Source organism: Jaculus jaculus, chromosome 6 (genome assembly GCF_020740685.1).
Source record: "Jaculus jaculus isolate mJacJac1 chromosome 6, mJacJac1.mat.Y.cur, whole genome shotgun sequence".
NCBI classification, from domain to species: Eukaryota; Metazoa; Chordata; class Mammalia; order Rodentia; family Dipodidae; genus Jaculus; species Jaculus jaculus.
This window is the reverse complement of record NC_059107.1, coordinates 115,451,098-115,466,583: the sequence shown is the minus strand read 5'-3', so window position 1 is coordinate 115,466,583 and position 15,486 is coordinate 115,451,098. Positions and strand designations below refer to the sequence as shown.

The following is a 15,486-nucleotide window of genomic DNA, read 5'->3' as shown; positions in this document are numbered from 1 at the left end:
CAGATGCCACCTTGTGCAGCTGGTTTACATGGGTACTGGGGAATCAAACCTGGGTCCTTAGGCTTCACAGGCAAGCACCGTTACCATTAAGCCATCACTCTCACCCCTAAAAGAACTTTTTTCTTTATTTGAGAGAAAGAGGCAGAGAGAAAGAGAGGGAGAGAAAGATTGGGAGCACCAGGGTCTCTGCCACTGAAAACAAACTCTGGACACCTGCGCCCCCTTGTGCACCTAGGTTTATGTGGGTACTAGAGAATCAAACCTGAGTCCTTAGGCTTCGCAATAAACGTTTTAACCACAAGGCCATGCCTCCAGCCCCGAAAAGAACTTTTTAACCAGGGACTCACCATAGCACTCATCTTACTATATAATAGTTGACCTGAATTAGAAACTGCAATACAAGATATTCCTTTAAAGAATGGCTTCTGGGCTGGGGAGATGGGTTACTTGCCTGAGAAGAGTAAGGACTTATGTATGACTCTCCAGATCCCATATAAGCCAGACACACAGTGACACAGGTGTGCAAGGTCACACACATGCATGTGTCTAGATTTCAATTGCAACAGCTGAGGCCCTGCCGTGCCAATTTTCTCTCACTCTCTCACACTCACTCTCTCATGATAAAAAAAAAAGGCCATGACTGAAGAGATTGCTTACTTAGCATATCCTATGACACCTAAGAACCCATGTTCAACCCTCCAGATCCCAGGTAAGCCAGACGCACACAGGTGAGGCAAGTGCAAGGCTATAAATGCCCACGAGGTGGCGCAAGCGTCTGACATTCAACTTCAGTGACTGAGGCCCTGACATGCCAATTGTCTGTCTCTCTCGTCTGTCTCTTTCTTTCTCTAAAAGGAAAAAAAAATAAGACCATTCTGTTGGGCTTGCCTCAGGGGAAACAAAAAACAAGAAAAGAAAAAAGGAAATGGCTTTTATATACTATCATACACAAATTCAAAAAATAAAATGTTATCCCTGTGTAAAATAAAAGCTTTGCCCAAAAATGCCATGGCTTTGAAGGCAGGGTGGCTGAATTCAAATTGTAGCATCAACACTGTATTAACTGAATGATTTTGGGTAAACAACCAAACATTTCTCTACTTGCAACATGGAGATAATTATACTTACCTCCCAGAATTCTAAGAGATAATACTTGGCCACAGAGAAAGTACTTGACAAAATTCAATGCTTATCTTATTATATAGTTAATATGATGTTATACAGTTAATACTTATTGCAAATAGCAAAATTCTCTTACAAGATTCACTTTATTTAACAATAACTAACAAATACTTCATTTTTTTTACTTCCCACAATTAATACATTTATAGCAAATGTAAACATTCTGATAAAATAGTAATTCTTGGGCTTGAGAGATGGCTTAGTGGTTAAGACACATGCCCGTGAAGCCTAAGAACCCAGATTCGATTCCCTAGAATCCATGTAAGTCAGATATACGAGGTGGCACATGCATCTGGAATTCGTTTGCAGTTGTTAGAGGCCTTGGTGTGCCCATTCTCTTCATCTATCTGCCTCTTTCTCTCAAAATAAATAAATAAATAAATAAAATGTTTTTTAAGTAATTCTTGGAGCTGGGGAGATGACTTAGCTGCTAAAGGCACTCGCTTGTCTGGAGTTTGCTTGCAGCAGCTAGAGGCCCTCGTGTGCCCATTCCCTTCACCCTTCCCTCCTTCTCTTTGCAAATGAATTAAAAAAAAAAATTCCTGTGGAATAGGGATATGGTTTAAAAGTTAAAGACACTTCCTTGTAAAGCCTGCCAACCCCAGTAAGATATCCCAGCACCCACATAAAGCAGGATGCAAAGTGGCCCACACATTGTAATCTCAAAGTACCTATGGCAACAGGAGAATCCTGAAGCTCTTAGTCTGGCTGGACTAGTGCACATGCAGCAGCAGAACCATGTCTCAAGCCAAGTGGGAGGAGGAGAAATACTTTGACACTGTCCTCAAACTACCACACTATACTATAGTGTACATATTGTGCATGCACACACACAGACCATACACATACCCATGTACATACAGACTGAAAAAAAAAAAATAACAGGTGTGGTGGCATGCAATAATTCCAGAATTGGGGAGGCTGAGATAGGAAAATTCCTATCAGTGCAAGGCCAGCCTGGGCTACAGAGTGAATTCCAACCAGACTGTGATAGAGTGAGACCCTGCCTCCAAAAAAAGAAAAAAGTAACATTTGAATAAATATTCAGATGTACACTTTGCAAAAAGAAGGGGGTTGAAAATGAAGAGATAACTAAGATAGAAAAACTTCAAAAAATTAATTAAATCAACTTGCTACTTTCTTGTTCCAGACAGGGTGTTATGTAGCCCACACTGACCTGGCATTCCCTATATAGACAAAGAACTTGAACTTTTAACCCTCCTAACCCTGCCTCCTGAAGGGCTGGGATCCAGAGGTGTGCCACCATGTCTGCCTTGGGCAGGACTTTGTGCAGATGCTAGGCAAGCATTATACCAACTGGGCTACATACATAAGCAGCCCTGCTAAATTAACTTTCTACTAAATTAGAACTCAATTAAAACCAGTTATACAGAATCCAACATATTGTAGATTTGTATATTTATAAAAGCTAAAACCCCAGATCTATGAATGTTGGCCTAATTGTTAATAAATTTTTGGATTAACTAATTAAATTAAAAAATACAAAGCAATAAAATGCATTTCTTCTTACTAATGATTCCAATACTTACAAATTATATAAAAAGCTACTTAGTTTTAATAATTTATCTCATACATAAATAGGTGATATTTAAAAAGCCACATTTTCTCTTATGCTATCAAAAGAAATATACTGTGCTATTACTCAAGGCATTTATGAATTCCATCCCATAAACTACACAGTGACAAGTGCTTACAAAACTACTTAATCAAAAGAAAGCTCAATCAGTGCTGACCTACATGTATGTCACCTTCCTATGTAATAAGGAACATTACAGTTCCATCATCTTCTAATGGGGCCACTTGAGAGATATCCAAAGAGGATACCGTAATTCTCTGCATCACTGACCTACCTCACTTCCTCAATAACTTCATATCAAATTTTGATACTAGACTAAGTGGATAAGCCCACTTGACTATGTGTTTCACTGGTAGAGAGCTCTGAACACCACTACAAGCTCATAGCAAAGTAAGAACACTTGTAAGAATTCCAACTTATCCATAAATTTTAAAATGTGAAAATATCTAAACTGACTAGAAAAACAATATATGCTATTAGATTTGCAAAGACTAAAAATATTTTCATAGAAAAATAGCAATAAAAACCAGATATAATTTATTGTTTTAGAATATATATAGATATATAGATATATATTTCCCCCCTCCCCCCAAGGTAGGATCTCACTCTAACCCAATCTTTAGCTCCAGGCTGGCCTCAAACTCAACCCCAATCTTCCTATCAGTCTCCTAAGTGCTAGGAGCAAAGGCACGTGCCACCACACCCAAAATGATACAGATTTTTTATTAAATAAAAATTTGCATGAACACATCATATGTTAAGATTATCATTTCCCTCCTCCCTGCCCCCATTCAGCTGAGGGTCCAAGGCCCTCCTCAGCAGGACTGCTAGTACTCCCCCTGGGGTTGCAGGTTATGAGAAGTGAGAGCTTCAGTCAGTTGTGATAAAAAGATTTTAATACTTTGAATGTACCAGCAATAAAAATCTTATGATGGAACCAAGTGTGGTGGCACATGCCTTTAATCCCAGCACTTGGAAGGCAAAAGTAGGGGGATTGCCATGAGTTCCAGGTCACCCTGAGACTGCACAGTGAATTCCAGGTCAGCCTGGGCTAGAGTGAGACCCTACCTCAAAAAAACAAATATGTGTGTGTGTGTGTGTGTGTGTGTGTGTAATCTTATGAAGAAGACTAGTAAAGATTTTATATTTTTTCTCTTAGTGGGAAAGATATTTTACCTGTTACATAAATATACTACATACTGCATAAGTATAAAATGGCTCAAACACTGTTTCACTTAAAGCTCTGACAAAGATAAGAGATATATTACAAGTCAATGCTACAAATCTTGCTATTAAAATTCAGGGTGGGCATGGTGACACCTTTAATTCCAGCACTCAGGAGGAAAAGGTAGGAGGGTTTATGTGAGTTTGAGGCCAGTTTGGGACTACACAGTAAGTTCCAGGTCAGCCTGGGCTAGACTGAGATGCTACCTCAAAAAAAAAAAAAAAAATTCAAGCTTTAGGAGTGGAGAGGTGACTCAGCAGTTAAGTGTGCAAACATAAGGATCTGAGGGTTCAGATACATGAAAGATTCCCGCATGTACGCATTTGGGCATGACTACACATATATGTAACCCCAGTCCTGTGGGGAGAAGGGACCAGGCTCATCATCATGGGGAATCAGTAAAAGACTCCATGTCAAAGAAAAACAAGAAAGTAAGAGATGTAAAGGACACCAACATACTCGTCTGGCCTCTAAATGTGCATGCAGTGGGCACCACACCAGCATATATCATACACACCACACATAATATGCACAAGCAAAAAAAAAAAAAAATACAAGCTTCAAAAGAACAAAAGAACAACAATTTTACTGTTTTCAAGTGTATTTCTAGTGCTAAAGGAGTGATTAGCATACATGATGTAATCTAAGAGTTGCTTAATAAATACATTAAAACTTAGCACTGTGCTGCAGAGATGGCTTAGCATTTAAGATGCTTGCCTGCAAAGGCAAAGGACCCATGTTTGATTCCCCAAGCCCACATAAGCTAGATGCACAATGCGGCACATGCATCTGGAGTTTGTTTATAGTGGCTAGAGGTCTTGGTATGCCTATTCTCTGCCTTTCTCCTCTCTCAAATAAATAAAAATGATTAAAAAAAAAAAACAAACTTAGCACCAAGTCAATAAACAAGTATGCTGCCAGTGATCACCTATAAACAACTAAATGAAAATCATAATGGCTATGAAAGAAAACTGAAACAATGGACTGGAGAGATGGCTCAGCAGTTGAAGGCACTTGCTTGTGAGGCCAGGTGACCCAGGTTCAACGCCCCAGGGCTCACATAAAGCTGGACACATAAAGCAGCATACTCATCTGGAATTCACTTGCAAATGGTATAGGAGGCCCTGGTGAACCTATACATTTTCTTCCTCCCTCCCTCCCTCTTCCTTCTCTCCCTCCCTCCCCTCTCTCTCTCTCTCTCTCTCTCTCTCTCTCTCTCTTGCTCTCTTTACAAATAAATATTTTTAAAGAGAAAAATGCAAGAAGCCAACAGTTAATTTCTCCATAAAAAAGGTCAGTAAAAGTAAAATCAGTTCTTATGAACTTACTATGCTCCCACATATATATATATAAAGTATCTTCAACACACTGAGATGAGAAAGTTGAATAGCTGAACAGTAAAATAAAAACAATTCAGTATGTCTTCATAAGTCTTGAATAGAACATGGTGTTTTATTGATCGGGGTTTACAGTCAGAATATGACAGTATGTTCTGGAAAGAAACACCTTCAAAACATTTAATCTAATAAATAGAACAAAGGACTTGGCAATAGAAATTTAAGGACTGTAAAGTTAAATATTCTTAGAAAGTACAAAGTCTGTCTTTGACAGTCATTTTATTTTAATTTTTAAATTTTTTTTGTTTGTTTATTCTTATCTACTTGAGAGCAACAGACAGAGAGAAACAGGCAGAGAAAAAGAGAGAATGGACACGCCAGGGCTTCTAGCCACTACAAACGAACTCCAGATGCATGCGCCCCCTTGTGCATCTGGCTAACGTGGGTCCTTAGGCTTCACAGGCAAGCGCTTAACCACTAAGCCATCTCTTCAGCCCTAATTTTTTTAATAGAAAAAGAGAAAAGAGTATGTGTGTGAGTATGTATAGGTGTGCCAGGGCTTCCTGCCACCGCAAGTCAACTCCCAATGCTTGTAGTACTTTGTGCAATGGCTTTATGTGAGTACTGGGAAATTAAACCTAGGCCATCAGGCTTTACAAGCAAGCACCCTGACCTACTGAGCCTCTACCCAGCCCTGACAGTCATTTTTAAAGGTTTGTCTCAAGATCCTTTGTGTATCATGAAAACAGAAATAATAGGCAAAGTAAAATATATTCAGGCTAAAAAGTGAGTAAAATAAAAAACATTTTCTGTGAATACAAAAAAATATATAAATGGGTTAGAGTAGCCAGGTGTGATGGTGCACGCCTTTAATCCCAGCACTCAGAAGGCAGAGGTAGATGTATCTCCATGAGTTTGAGGCCACCCTGACGCTACATAGTTAATTCCAGGTCAGCCTGTACCAGAGAGAGACACTACCTCAAAAAAAAAAAAAAAGAAGAAGAAAAAAAGGGCTGGAGAGATGGCTTAGCTGTTAAGGCATTTGCCTGCAAAACCTAAGGACCCAGGTTCAATTCCCCAGTACCCACATAAGCCAGATCCACAAGGTGGCACATGCATTTGGACTTCATTGGCAGTGGCTGGAGGCCCTAGTGTGCCCATTCTATTTCTCCAGCCCCCCTCTCAAATAAAATAAAATAAAATGTTTCAGGGCTGAAGAGATGGCTTAGCAATAAGGCACTTTCCTGTGAAGCCTAAGGACCCATGTTCAACCCTCCAGATCCCATGTAACCCAGATGCACAAAGGTGAGGCAAGCGTAAGATCACACATGCCCTCTAGGTGGCACAAGCATCTGAAATTCAATTAGAGTGGCTGAGGCCCTAAGTACACCAATATTCTCTCACAACAAAATAAAATAAAATATTAAAATGTTTCATTTAAATGTATAAGAAATTCAATTTTTAGAAACTATTTCCTTTGGAATATTAGGAAAAAAGGAAATTGTGGGAAGGAGAAGAGCTGAACATGATCAAAATAGCTTACATACATGTGAAAATGTCATAATGAAACTCATTATTTTGTGTAATCAATACATGCCAATTAAGTACCTCCTTAACTTTTAAGAACTGCAAAATACAATCTGTTTACTTTGTAAGTCACTTTTTGAGGCCAAATCATATAAGTAGTATTTACATTTGTAGTTGTTTGCTAAGCTACACAATAACAGTTTTCAACTCTAACAATATATTAAAATCACCTGAAGATCTTTTAGAAACTACTGAAGCCTAGCCTCTGTTCTTCAGAGCTTGATTTTTTGCTGTTGTTGTTTTTGTTTTTAAACCTAACCCCCTTAGGTAAATTTAATGGGCAGCCAAGGCAGAGACACAACATATCAGTTACTTTCTTGTTGCTGGGACAAAATAGCTGACCAGTAATACTTACTATTTCAAGCAGAAGCCCATGAGAGCAGGGAAAGCATGGCAGGATTGGATAGCTGGCATCACATCAACAGAGAAGTAAAGAGGAATGAATGCTCAGCTAGCAATCCTTTCCATAAGGTCCAGGAATACAGCCCATGGGATTGGTGCTGCTTGTAGTTAGGGTGAATTCTCCCACCTCAACTAACCTAATTAATAAAATTCCTCAGACATGACTAGAGATTTGATTTCATGGTAATTATTTTATTTGCGAGAGATGAGTGTATGGGGATGAGGGGCAAAAGCAAGAGAGAGAAGTGTATATATGGGCACACCAGGGCCTCTCACTGCTGACAACTCCAGGTGCATTCTTATAGCTTTATGTAGGGACTGTGGAATCAAACCCAAGCTGACAGACTTTGCAAGCAAGCACCTTGAACCACCACACCATCTCCCAAGCCCTTCCATGGTGATTCTAAATCCTGTTAAATTTACAGCCAGGGATTAACCATCACATATATTACTCTTAAAAGAGACCTTTACCGGACTGGAGAGATGGCTCAGCAGTTAACGCACTTGCCTGCCAAGCCTAATGAGCCGAGTTCAATTCCCCAGTACCAATGTAAGTCATATGCACAAAGAAATGCATGCATCTGTTGTTCATTTGCAGTGGCTACAGGCCCTGGTGCACCCTCACACTATCTCTCTCCCTGCTTACAAATAAATTTTTAAAAAGAAAACTTTATTGGCCAGGTTATGCTTTTCTCATCCATGTAATGTTTATGAAATCCTGAATACAGTCTGTTTGCTCCTTCTTATGACCTATTATCTTTAAAGAATTTAACAGCATTAAACAATAAACAAGAAATAATCATTTTAAGCCGGGCGTGGTGGTGCACGCCTTTAATCCCAGCACTCGGGAGGCAGAGGTAGGAGGATCGCCATGAGTTCAAGGCCACCCTGAGACTACAGAGTTAATTCCAGGTCAGCCTGGACCAGAGTGAGACCCTACCTCGAAAAACCAAAAAAAAAAAAAAAGAAATAATCATTTTATATATACCAATCCTGACAATCTAAAAATGTATTACCTCACATTCCCCATACTAAAACATTGGCTTTTATCTCTCTTTGACACTTCACAAGCAACCTTGTTCTGGTAAGAACTTCCCTGTGGTGTTTTGAATAAGATGTCCCCCATAGGCTCATATGCTTTGAAAATCTGGACCCTAGGATGAGGGGAAGTTGTAGGGCCTTTGGGAGATGGAGACTTGCTGGAAAAGAATGTGTTGCTAGGGGCAGGCTTTGGGGATTTAATGTAGCACAAACCAAGACCAGTACTGAGACTACTTCCTTCCCACTGAAGGGAAAATGTGACCCAGGCTTCCTGCTCAGGCCTATCATACTTTCCCCACCATGAAGAACTTCCTCTTGACACTGTAAGCTTGAAATAAACCCTTTCCTTCCATAAGCTGTTTCTAATTAAATGTTCTGTCCCAGCAACAAGAAGGTAACTATTACACTCCCCTTTCAGTAGAAAAGGAATGCTCAAATGCCCTCTATCCTCACTTTCCCTCACCCACCAAAACAACCATGCCCATGCATGACCTGTTATCAAAAGCTTGTGAAATACCATTAAACATGATGAAGTCCAAAGTGTAACTACTATATATAAGGAGAAGAATTATTCCACAGACCATACATTAAAATAAGTATTATGCTGAGCCTGGTGGCACACACCTTTAATCCCAGCACTCAAGAAGCTGAGGGATCACTATAAATTCAAGGCCAGCCCAAGACTATATAGTGAGTTCCAGGTCAGCATGTACTAGAGTGAGACACTACCTTGAAAAGCCAAAAAAAGAAAAAAAGGATCAATGTTACTTAGTAACTATGTTATGTAAGTGTAATCAATGTGCACTCCCTTAAGATTTCATTATCCCTCAAGTGGACAGACATGGAGCATATCTAAATTCAGTCCAAAATCATTGAGAGAGAAAATGTCTTTTCCATTATAAAATAAAAAGGAAATCAATATTAAAAAATCAAACTGTGGTCTCTGGAAATGGCTCAGCTACTAAAGTGCTTGCCACACAAGCACGACAGCCCAAGTTTGAATCCCAGAACAAATGTAAAAGTTGGACATGGCAGCCCATGCCTGTAATTCCTGCACTGAGGAGGCAAAGACAGAGGATCTCTGGGGCTTCCTGGTTAGCTCATCTAGCCAAATCAGTGAGCTCCAGGTTCAGGGAGATATCATCTCTCTAAAACATAAGGTATAAAAAGTAATAATGAGGTGAAAAATGAATTGAGGAAGACCTGAAGTTGACTTCTGGCCTCCACATGCATGCACATACGCACATATCCACACAAGTATGATCATAATGCACACACACCACACAGAGACACTCAAAAACTGGCATTTAATTCTTATCACATACTCAACACTTTCAGAAGAGATCAGAATCAGGCTGGCCACAACACAGATGGACTGGCAGGATTATATTTGGTGTATGAATTCTAGTGTCTATGAGCTTCCTTTCATGAACTACCATATATAACAATGCCAAATTGTTAGGTTGGCCTTTTATAACTGTATGCATATAATCACCACATAGCAAATACAGACTGAAATACACAAAGGGAAACAACAACTCACACACAAAAAAAGGTATTTCAATGAGCTATGAAAATCTTCATAAACCCTTAAATTAGAATGGTTAGTCTTAGTAGTATATTGCATCTCCCCTGATGCTTCAGGATGAAATAACATAATTTATAAAAAATAGTAGAATAAGATATAAAGTGGTTTTGCTTTGTTTTGGTTTGTGGGGAAGGGGTTGAGACAGAATCTTATGCTGCCCAGGATAGCTTGAAAGTCACTATATAGTCCAAGTGGGCCTTTAACTTATGAACCTCCTGCCTCAGCCACTCGGTGCTACTATTAGAGACAAGCATCACGACATTCTGCTGAAAGATAATAGGGTTTCTATTTTGGCATTTATAACTAAAACAAATAGAATAAGTAATTTGAAATCCTCTTTTAGAGTCCTAGCCAACAAAACAACAAAAAGAGAAGATGGGTGGTGGCATGTGCTTTTAATCCCAGCACTTGGGAGGCTGAGGTAGGAGGATTGCTGTGAATCTGAGGCCATCTTGGGACTACCAAGTGAATTCCAGGTCAGCCTGGGCTAGAGCCAGACCTACCTCAAAAAAAACAAAAAATAAAAAATAAAAAGGAGATGAAAATAGAACATAACTAATGATGCACTATACATACTGAAGTCATTCTTCCTCTGACTGAGGAGCATTAAGAGTACTTCCCTTGCACTGTTTTATTGGCATATTGTGGTAAATCAGCTTTAAGACTTCAAAAGATCTAGTTCAAAGCCAGAAGTGGTGGCGCACACCTTAAATCCCAGCACTAGGGAGGCAGAGGTAGGAGGAGGATCGCTGTGAGTTCCAGACCAGCCTGGAACTATAGAGTGAGTTTTAGGCCAGCCTGGGAGAGACCCTACCTTGGGGGCTTGGGGGGGGGGGGACAAAAAGATTTAGTTCATACCTCCATTGGTGTGTGGTTTTTTTTTAAATGACACTGTATTAACCATGTCCCACTCTGCTTCATAACTGTTCAGATGTTCCGATCCTCGATGAACTCTTTCTTTTGGGGTGTGGGTCCATTCTACAACTGAACTGGAATCCTAAAATAATAATACATAGCATTTAAAGAATAAAACCAGTACTTTCAGGCCCATAATATCTAAGGTCCTATATATTAAGTTTGTAAGTTATGGCAGACAACTAAAAACTATTTTCTGTTATTTTCCCCAGTGCTCATTTTTACCAAAACAGCAAGAGAAGCTTGCCTAGACCTCTTTGCAGTTAGGGCTACCAACAAAACATGCAGAAACCAAGTCAGGGCTTCTGGAAATTCCTTGGCTTTCATAATAGAAGCTTTGTCCCTTTTCTTCATTTTCATGTTTTGAATGGAGTTTTGGTGTCTAGAACTAGGGCAGCTATCTTACAAGAGAAAGCAAGAAAACCACTGCAAAAAGCCCTCAACCTCAGATTCCAAGCAGTGTAGAAGGGTTCCTCTTTTTCCACATCCCAGATTCCAAGAAGTATTTATAGAAATTAACTACCCATAGAACTTTACATAAGCCATAATTAGCTATGTATTTTTTAATTACGATCAAAACTAGCTAACAGGCTGCTCAGAAAAGCCATCTTGGCATGGTTCCCAGGCTCCAGCCCTCTGCTCGCCATAGACACATCTGCCACTTGCCTTCTTTCCCTCCAGCCACCAGCTCTGGCAACATTTCTGCCAGAGTCCTCAAACTCTTGCTTTTCTCCTTTACCTGCTGTATCAGCTCACTGGCACGCTGCAACATGTCAGACTCATCTGTGGACACCAGCTCTGAGCTCTCCACCAAGGATTTGAAGGAAAAGAAGGAAGCTGCAGAAGAGGCAGCAAATGGAAGAGAAGCCCCAGCCAATGGGAATGCTAATGTGGAAATGAAGAACAGGAGGCTGACAATGAGGTAGATGAAAAAGGTAGGAAGTAGAGGACGAAGAAAGTGACGGTGAAGAGAAGGATGGAGATGAAGATGAGGAGGATGACAGTGTTGATACCAAGAAGCAGAAGGCTTATGAAGATGACTAGACAGCAAAAAAGGACAAAAGGCCACCTTGACCTATTCACCCTCCACTTCCCGTCCCAGAACCTAAATGTTGTCACCTTTAAGAGGCAGGCCTGCCCACCAACCACCAGAAGTGCCACTCACATAATGAAACACACTCTTCACCACCACACCAAAACCAGTGAGATCTGCAACAGGGGAGGAGAAAACCAAAACTTCCAGGGTTCTTGCATTTTTTTCTTAAAAGTATTTTAACAGGAAAATTTTTATTTATATATATATTTCACATTTTTGTACATATTGTCAGGGGTCAGCCATTTTTAATGAAAACTGAAGACCAGAAAAGCCTTCAGAGTGTCCTCGGTCGTACTTCTGACTTTACTCGTGGTGTGACCATGTTCACCATTACCTCAAAGGAGAAAAAAAAAATTTACTCCAAGTATTCAAGTAACTTCTTTTGTGTATATACCTAGCTGCACTACAAGTAGTTGGTTTGTATGAGATGGTTAAAAAGGCCAAAGATAAAAGATCTTTCTTTTTTCATTTTTTTTTGTTTATAAAGTTGCCGTTTACTTATTTTTTTTTTGGCCAGTTTGATGTAATTTTTTTGTTTGTTTGTTTGTTTGTTTTCTGAGGTAGGACCTCACTCTGGCCCAGTCTGACCTAGAATTCACTATGTAGTCTCAGGGTGGCCTCGAACTCATGGTGATCCTCCTACCTCTGCCTCCTAGTGCTGAGATTAGAAGCATGTGCCACCATGCCCAGCTTTGATGTATGTCTGAAATAATGTCCAACAATAAACCAGAATTTTATTTTGCTGAGTTGTTCTAACAACAAAAAAAAAAACTAGCTAAAAACAACACATCTATATATGTTCTCTACAAACATTCAATTTTAAAAAGATAATACAACCAAATGTCTAAAATGCAATGTAAATAACTTGACTAAATCAATTTTATTGTTTTTACAATAAAAATAGTATATATGGTAAAGATAAATGAGACCAGTATAAAATGATTCTAAAATATATGACAGACAAAAGAGAAATATCCAAACTATAAAACAACTATAACCAATTTATTGAGAAGAAAATAGAAAAACAAGGAAATGGTGTCAAAAGGCAAGTCAGACAAGAAATATAAAAACAAAACAGAGATTTTTAATAACAGTAGCAATCAAAGAAAAGTAAAAAATAATAATAATAAGATTTCTATTTCTGCCCTACTAAAAAGGCAACAACAAATACAAAAGAGTAAGAGAAAATGCACTATCTTACACTGTCAATGAAAATACTCCTTAGTATTGACTTAAGAAAGCAATTTAACTGAATTTTTAAATTCAAAATATCTATCACTGGAAGAAATAATAAGTAAGGAAGGAGTAGTGAGTGAAATACTAGCCAATAGTTTAAAAAGGCTAGTATATAATAAAATTTACTTAGAGTCATGCACCACATAACAACCTTCAAGTCACCAACACACCAAATATATGACAGGGGCCCTGAAACATTAAAATGGAGCTGAAAATGTCATGTTGCCCAATGCCTTAGCAGTAGTCTAACACTGAAGTACAATGCATTGCTCATGTATTTGTGGTGATGCTTATTTAAATAAAAACTACTACACTACCAGTCACACACAAGTATAGCACAAGCAATTTTATACAGTACATACTTATGATACATGACTATGTCAGTGCCTTATGAATTTACTACACAATACTGTATCATCAGTTTAGACTTTCCTCATTTTATTTACATAAAAGAAGTTTACTACAAAACTGCATGCTACCTCACACAAACATTTCTTGGCCACATTAAGTGACTCATCAGTACCATCTTGAGTTTGCATCCACAAAACCTATGATAGTCATATAATGATGCAATCACCTTGAAGTACACTTCTCAGAATATGTCCCTATAGTTGAGAAAAATGTGCCTGTATATTCAAAACATGAAAGTAAGCGCAGGCCGGGCATGGTGGCACACTTTTTTTTAATTTTGTTTTTATTTTTATTTATTTGTTTGAGAGAGACAGAAAGAAGGAGAGGGAGAGAGAGAGAATGGGTGTGCCAGGCCCTCCAGCCACTGCAAATGAACTCCATACACATGCAACCCCTTGTGCATCTAGCTTATGTGGGCTCTGGGGAATCAAGCCTTGAACCAGGGTCCTTAGGCTTCACAGGCAAGTGTTTAACTGCTACCTGTAATCCCAGCACACTCAGGAGGCAGAGGTAGGATGGTCGCCGTAAGTTCAAGGCCACCCTGAAACTACATAGTGAATTCCAGGTCAGCCTGGGCTAGAGTGAGACCCTCCCTCAAAAAAACAAAAAACAGGAAAAAATAAATAAAGAAGAATACTGCTCTTTAAGAAGGTAACCTACAAGGCTGGGCGTGGTGGTGCACACCTTTAATCCCAGCACTTGGGAGGCAAAGGTAGGAGGATTGCTGTGAGTTCAAGGCCACCATGAGAATGCATAGTGAATTCCAGGTCAGCCTGGGCTATGGCAAGACCCAACCTCGAAAAAACAAAACAAAAGGCAACCTACAGAATGGGAGAAAATCTTTGCCAGCTATATATTTGACAAAGGATTAAGATCCAGAATATATAAAGAACTCAAAAAACTAAATAATTATACATCAAACAACCCAATAAAAAAAAAAATGGGCTACAGGGCTGGAGAGATGGCTTAGCGGTTAAGCGCTTGCCTGTGAAGCCTAAGGACCCCGGTTCGAGGCTCGGTTCCCCAGGTCCCACGTTAGCCAGATGCACAAGGGGGTGCATGCGTCTGGAGTTCGTTTGCAGAGGCTGGAAGCCCTGGTGCGCCCATTCTCTCTCTCTCCCTCTATCTGTCTTTCTCTCTGTGTCTGTTTCTCTCAAATAAATAAATAAAAAAAAAAATTCTTTAAAAAAAAAAAAAAGCAAACAAACAACAAAAAAAAAAAAAAAAAAAAAAAAATGGGCTACAGAAAGCCAAGCGCCACATGTTCTCTCTCACATGTGGATCCTAGCTACAGATGACTGGGCTTCTGCGTGAGAATGAAAATACTTAGTAGCAGAGGCCAGTAAGTTGAAAAGGAGACATAAAGGGTGGAGAAAGGAAGGGAGGAGGATACTTAATAGGTTGATATTGTATATATGTAATTACAATGATTGTAATGGGGAGGTAATATGATGGAGAATGGAATTTCAAACGGGAAAGTGTGGGGGTGGGGAGGGAGGTAATTACCATGGGATATATTTTATAATCATGGAAAATGTTAATAAAAATTAAAAAAATAAAAAAAAATAAAAAATGGGCTATTCCACTTGGGAGGCAGAGGTAGGAGGATTGCCGTAAGTTCGAGGCCACCCTGAGACTCCATAGTGAATTCCAGGTCAGCCTGGACTAGAGTGAGACCCTACCTCAAAAAAAAAGGGGGGGGCTATTGAGCTAAATAAGAATTCTCAAAAGAAGAAATACAGATAGCATATAAACATCTAAAAAAATTCTACATCCTTAGCAATCAGGGAAATGGAAATTAAAACAACTTTGATATTTCAACTCTCTCCTGTCAAAATGGCTATCATCAAGAAAACAAATAACAATAAG

The 15,486-nt window shown here is 39.2% G+C and overlaps 1 protein-coding gene across 2 annotated transcripts in view; it reads right to left on the bottom strand.

Moving 5' to 3' along the window:
• Tbc1d15 (TBC1 domain family member 15) overlaps positions 1 to 15,486 on the bottom strand; it is an 87,476-nt gene that overhangs the window by 48,606 nt on the left and 23,384 nt on the right. For both annotated transcript variants that reach the window (XM_004650108.3, XM_004650109.3), the window contains exon 4: positions 10,818 to 10,956. In XM_004650108.3, the coding sequence (XP_004650165.1) occupies positions 10,818 to 10,956 (139 nt within the window). The remainder of the gene's footprint in view (positions 1 to 10,817; positions 10,957 to 15,486) is intronic.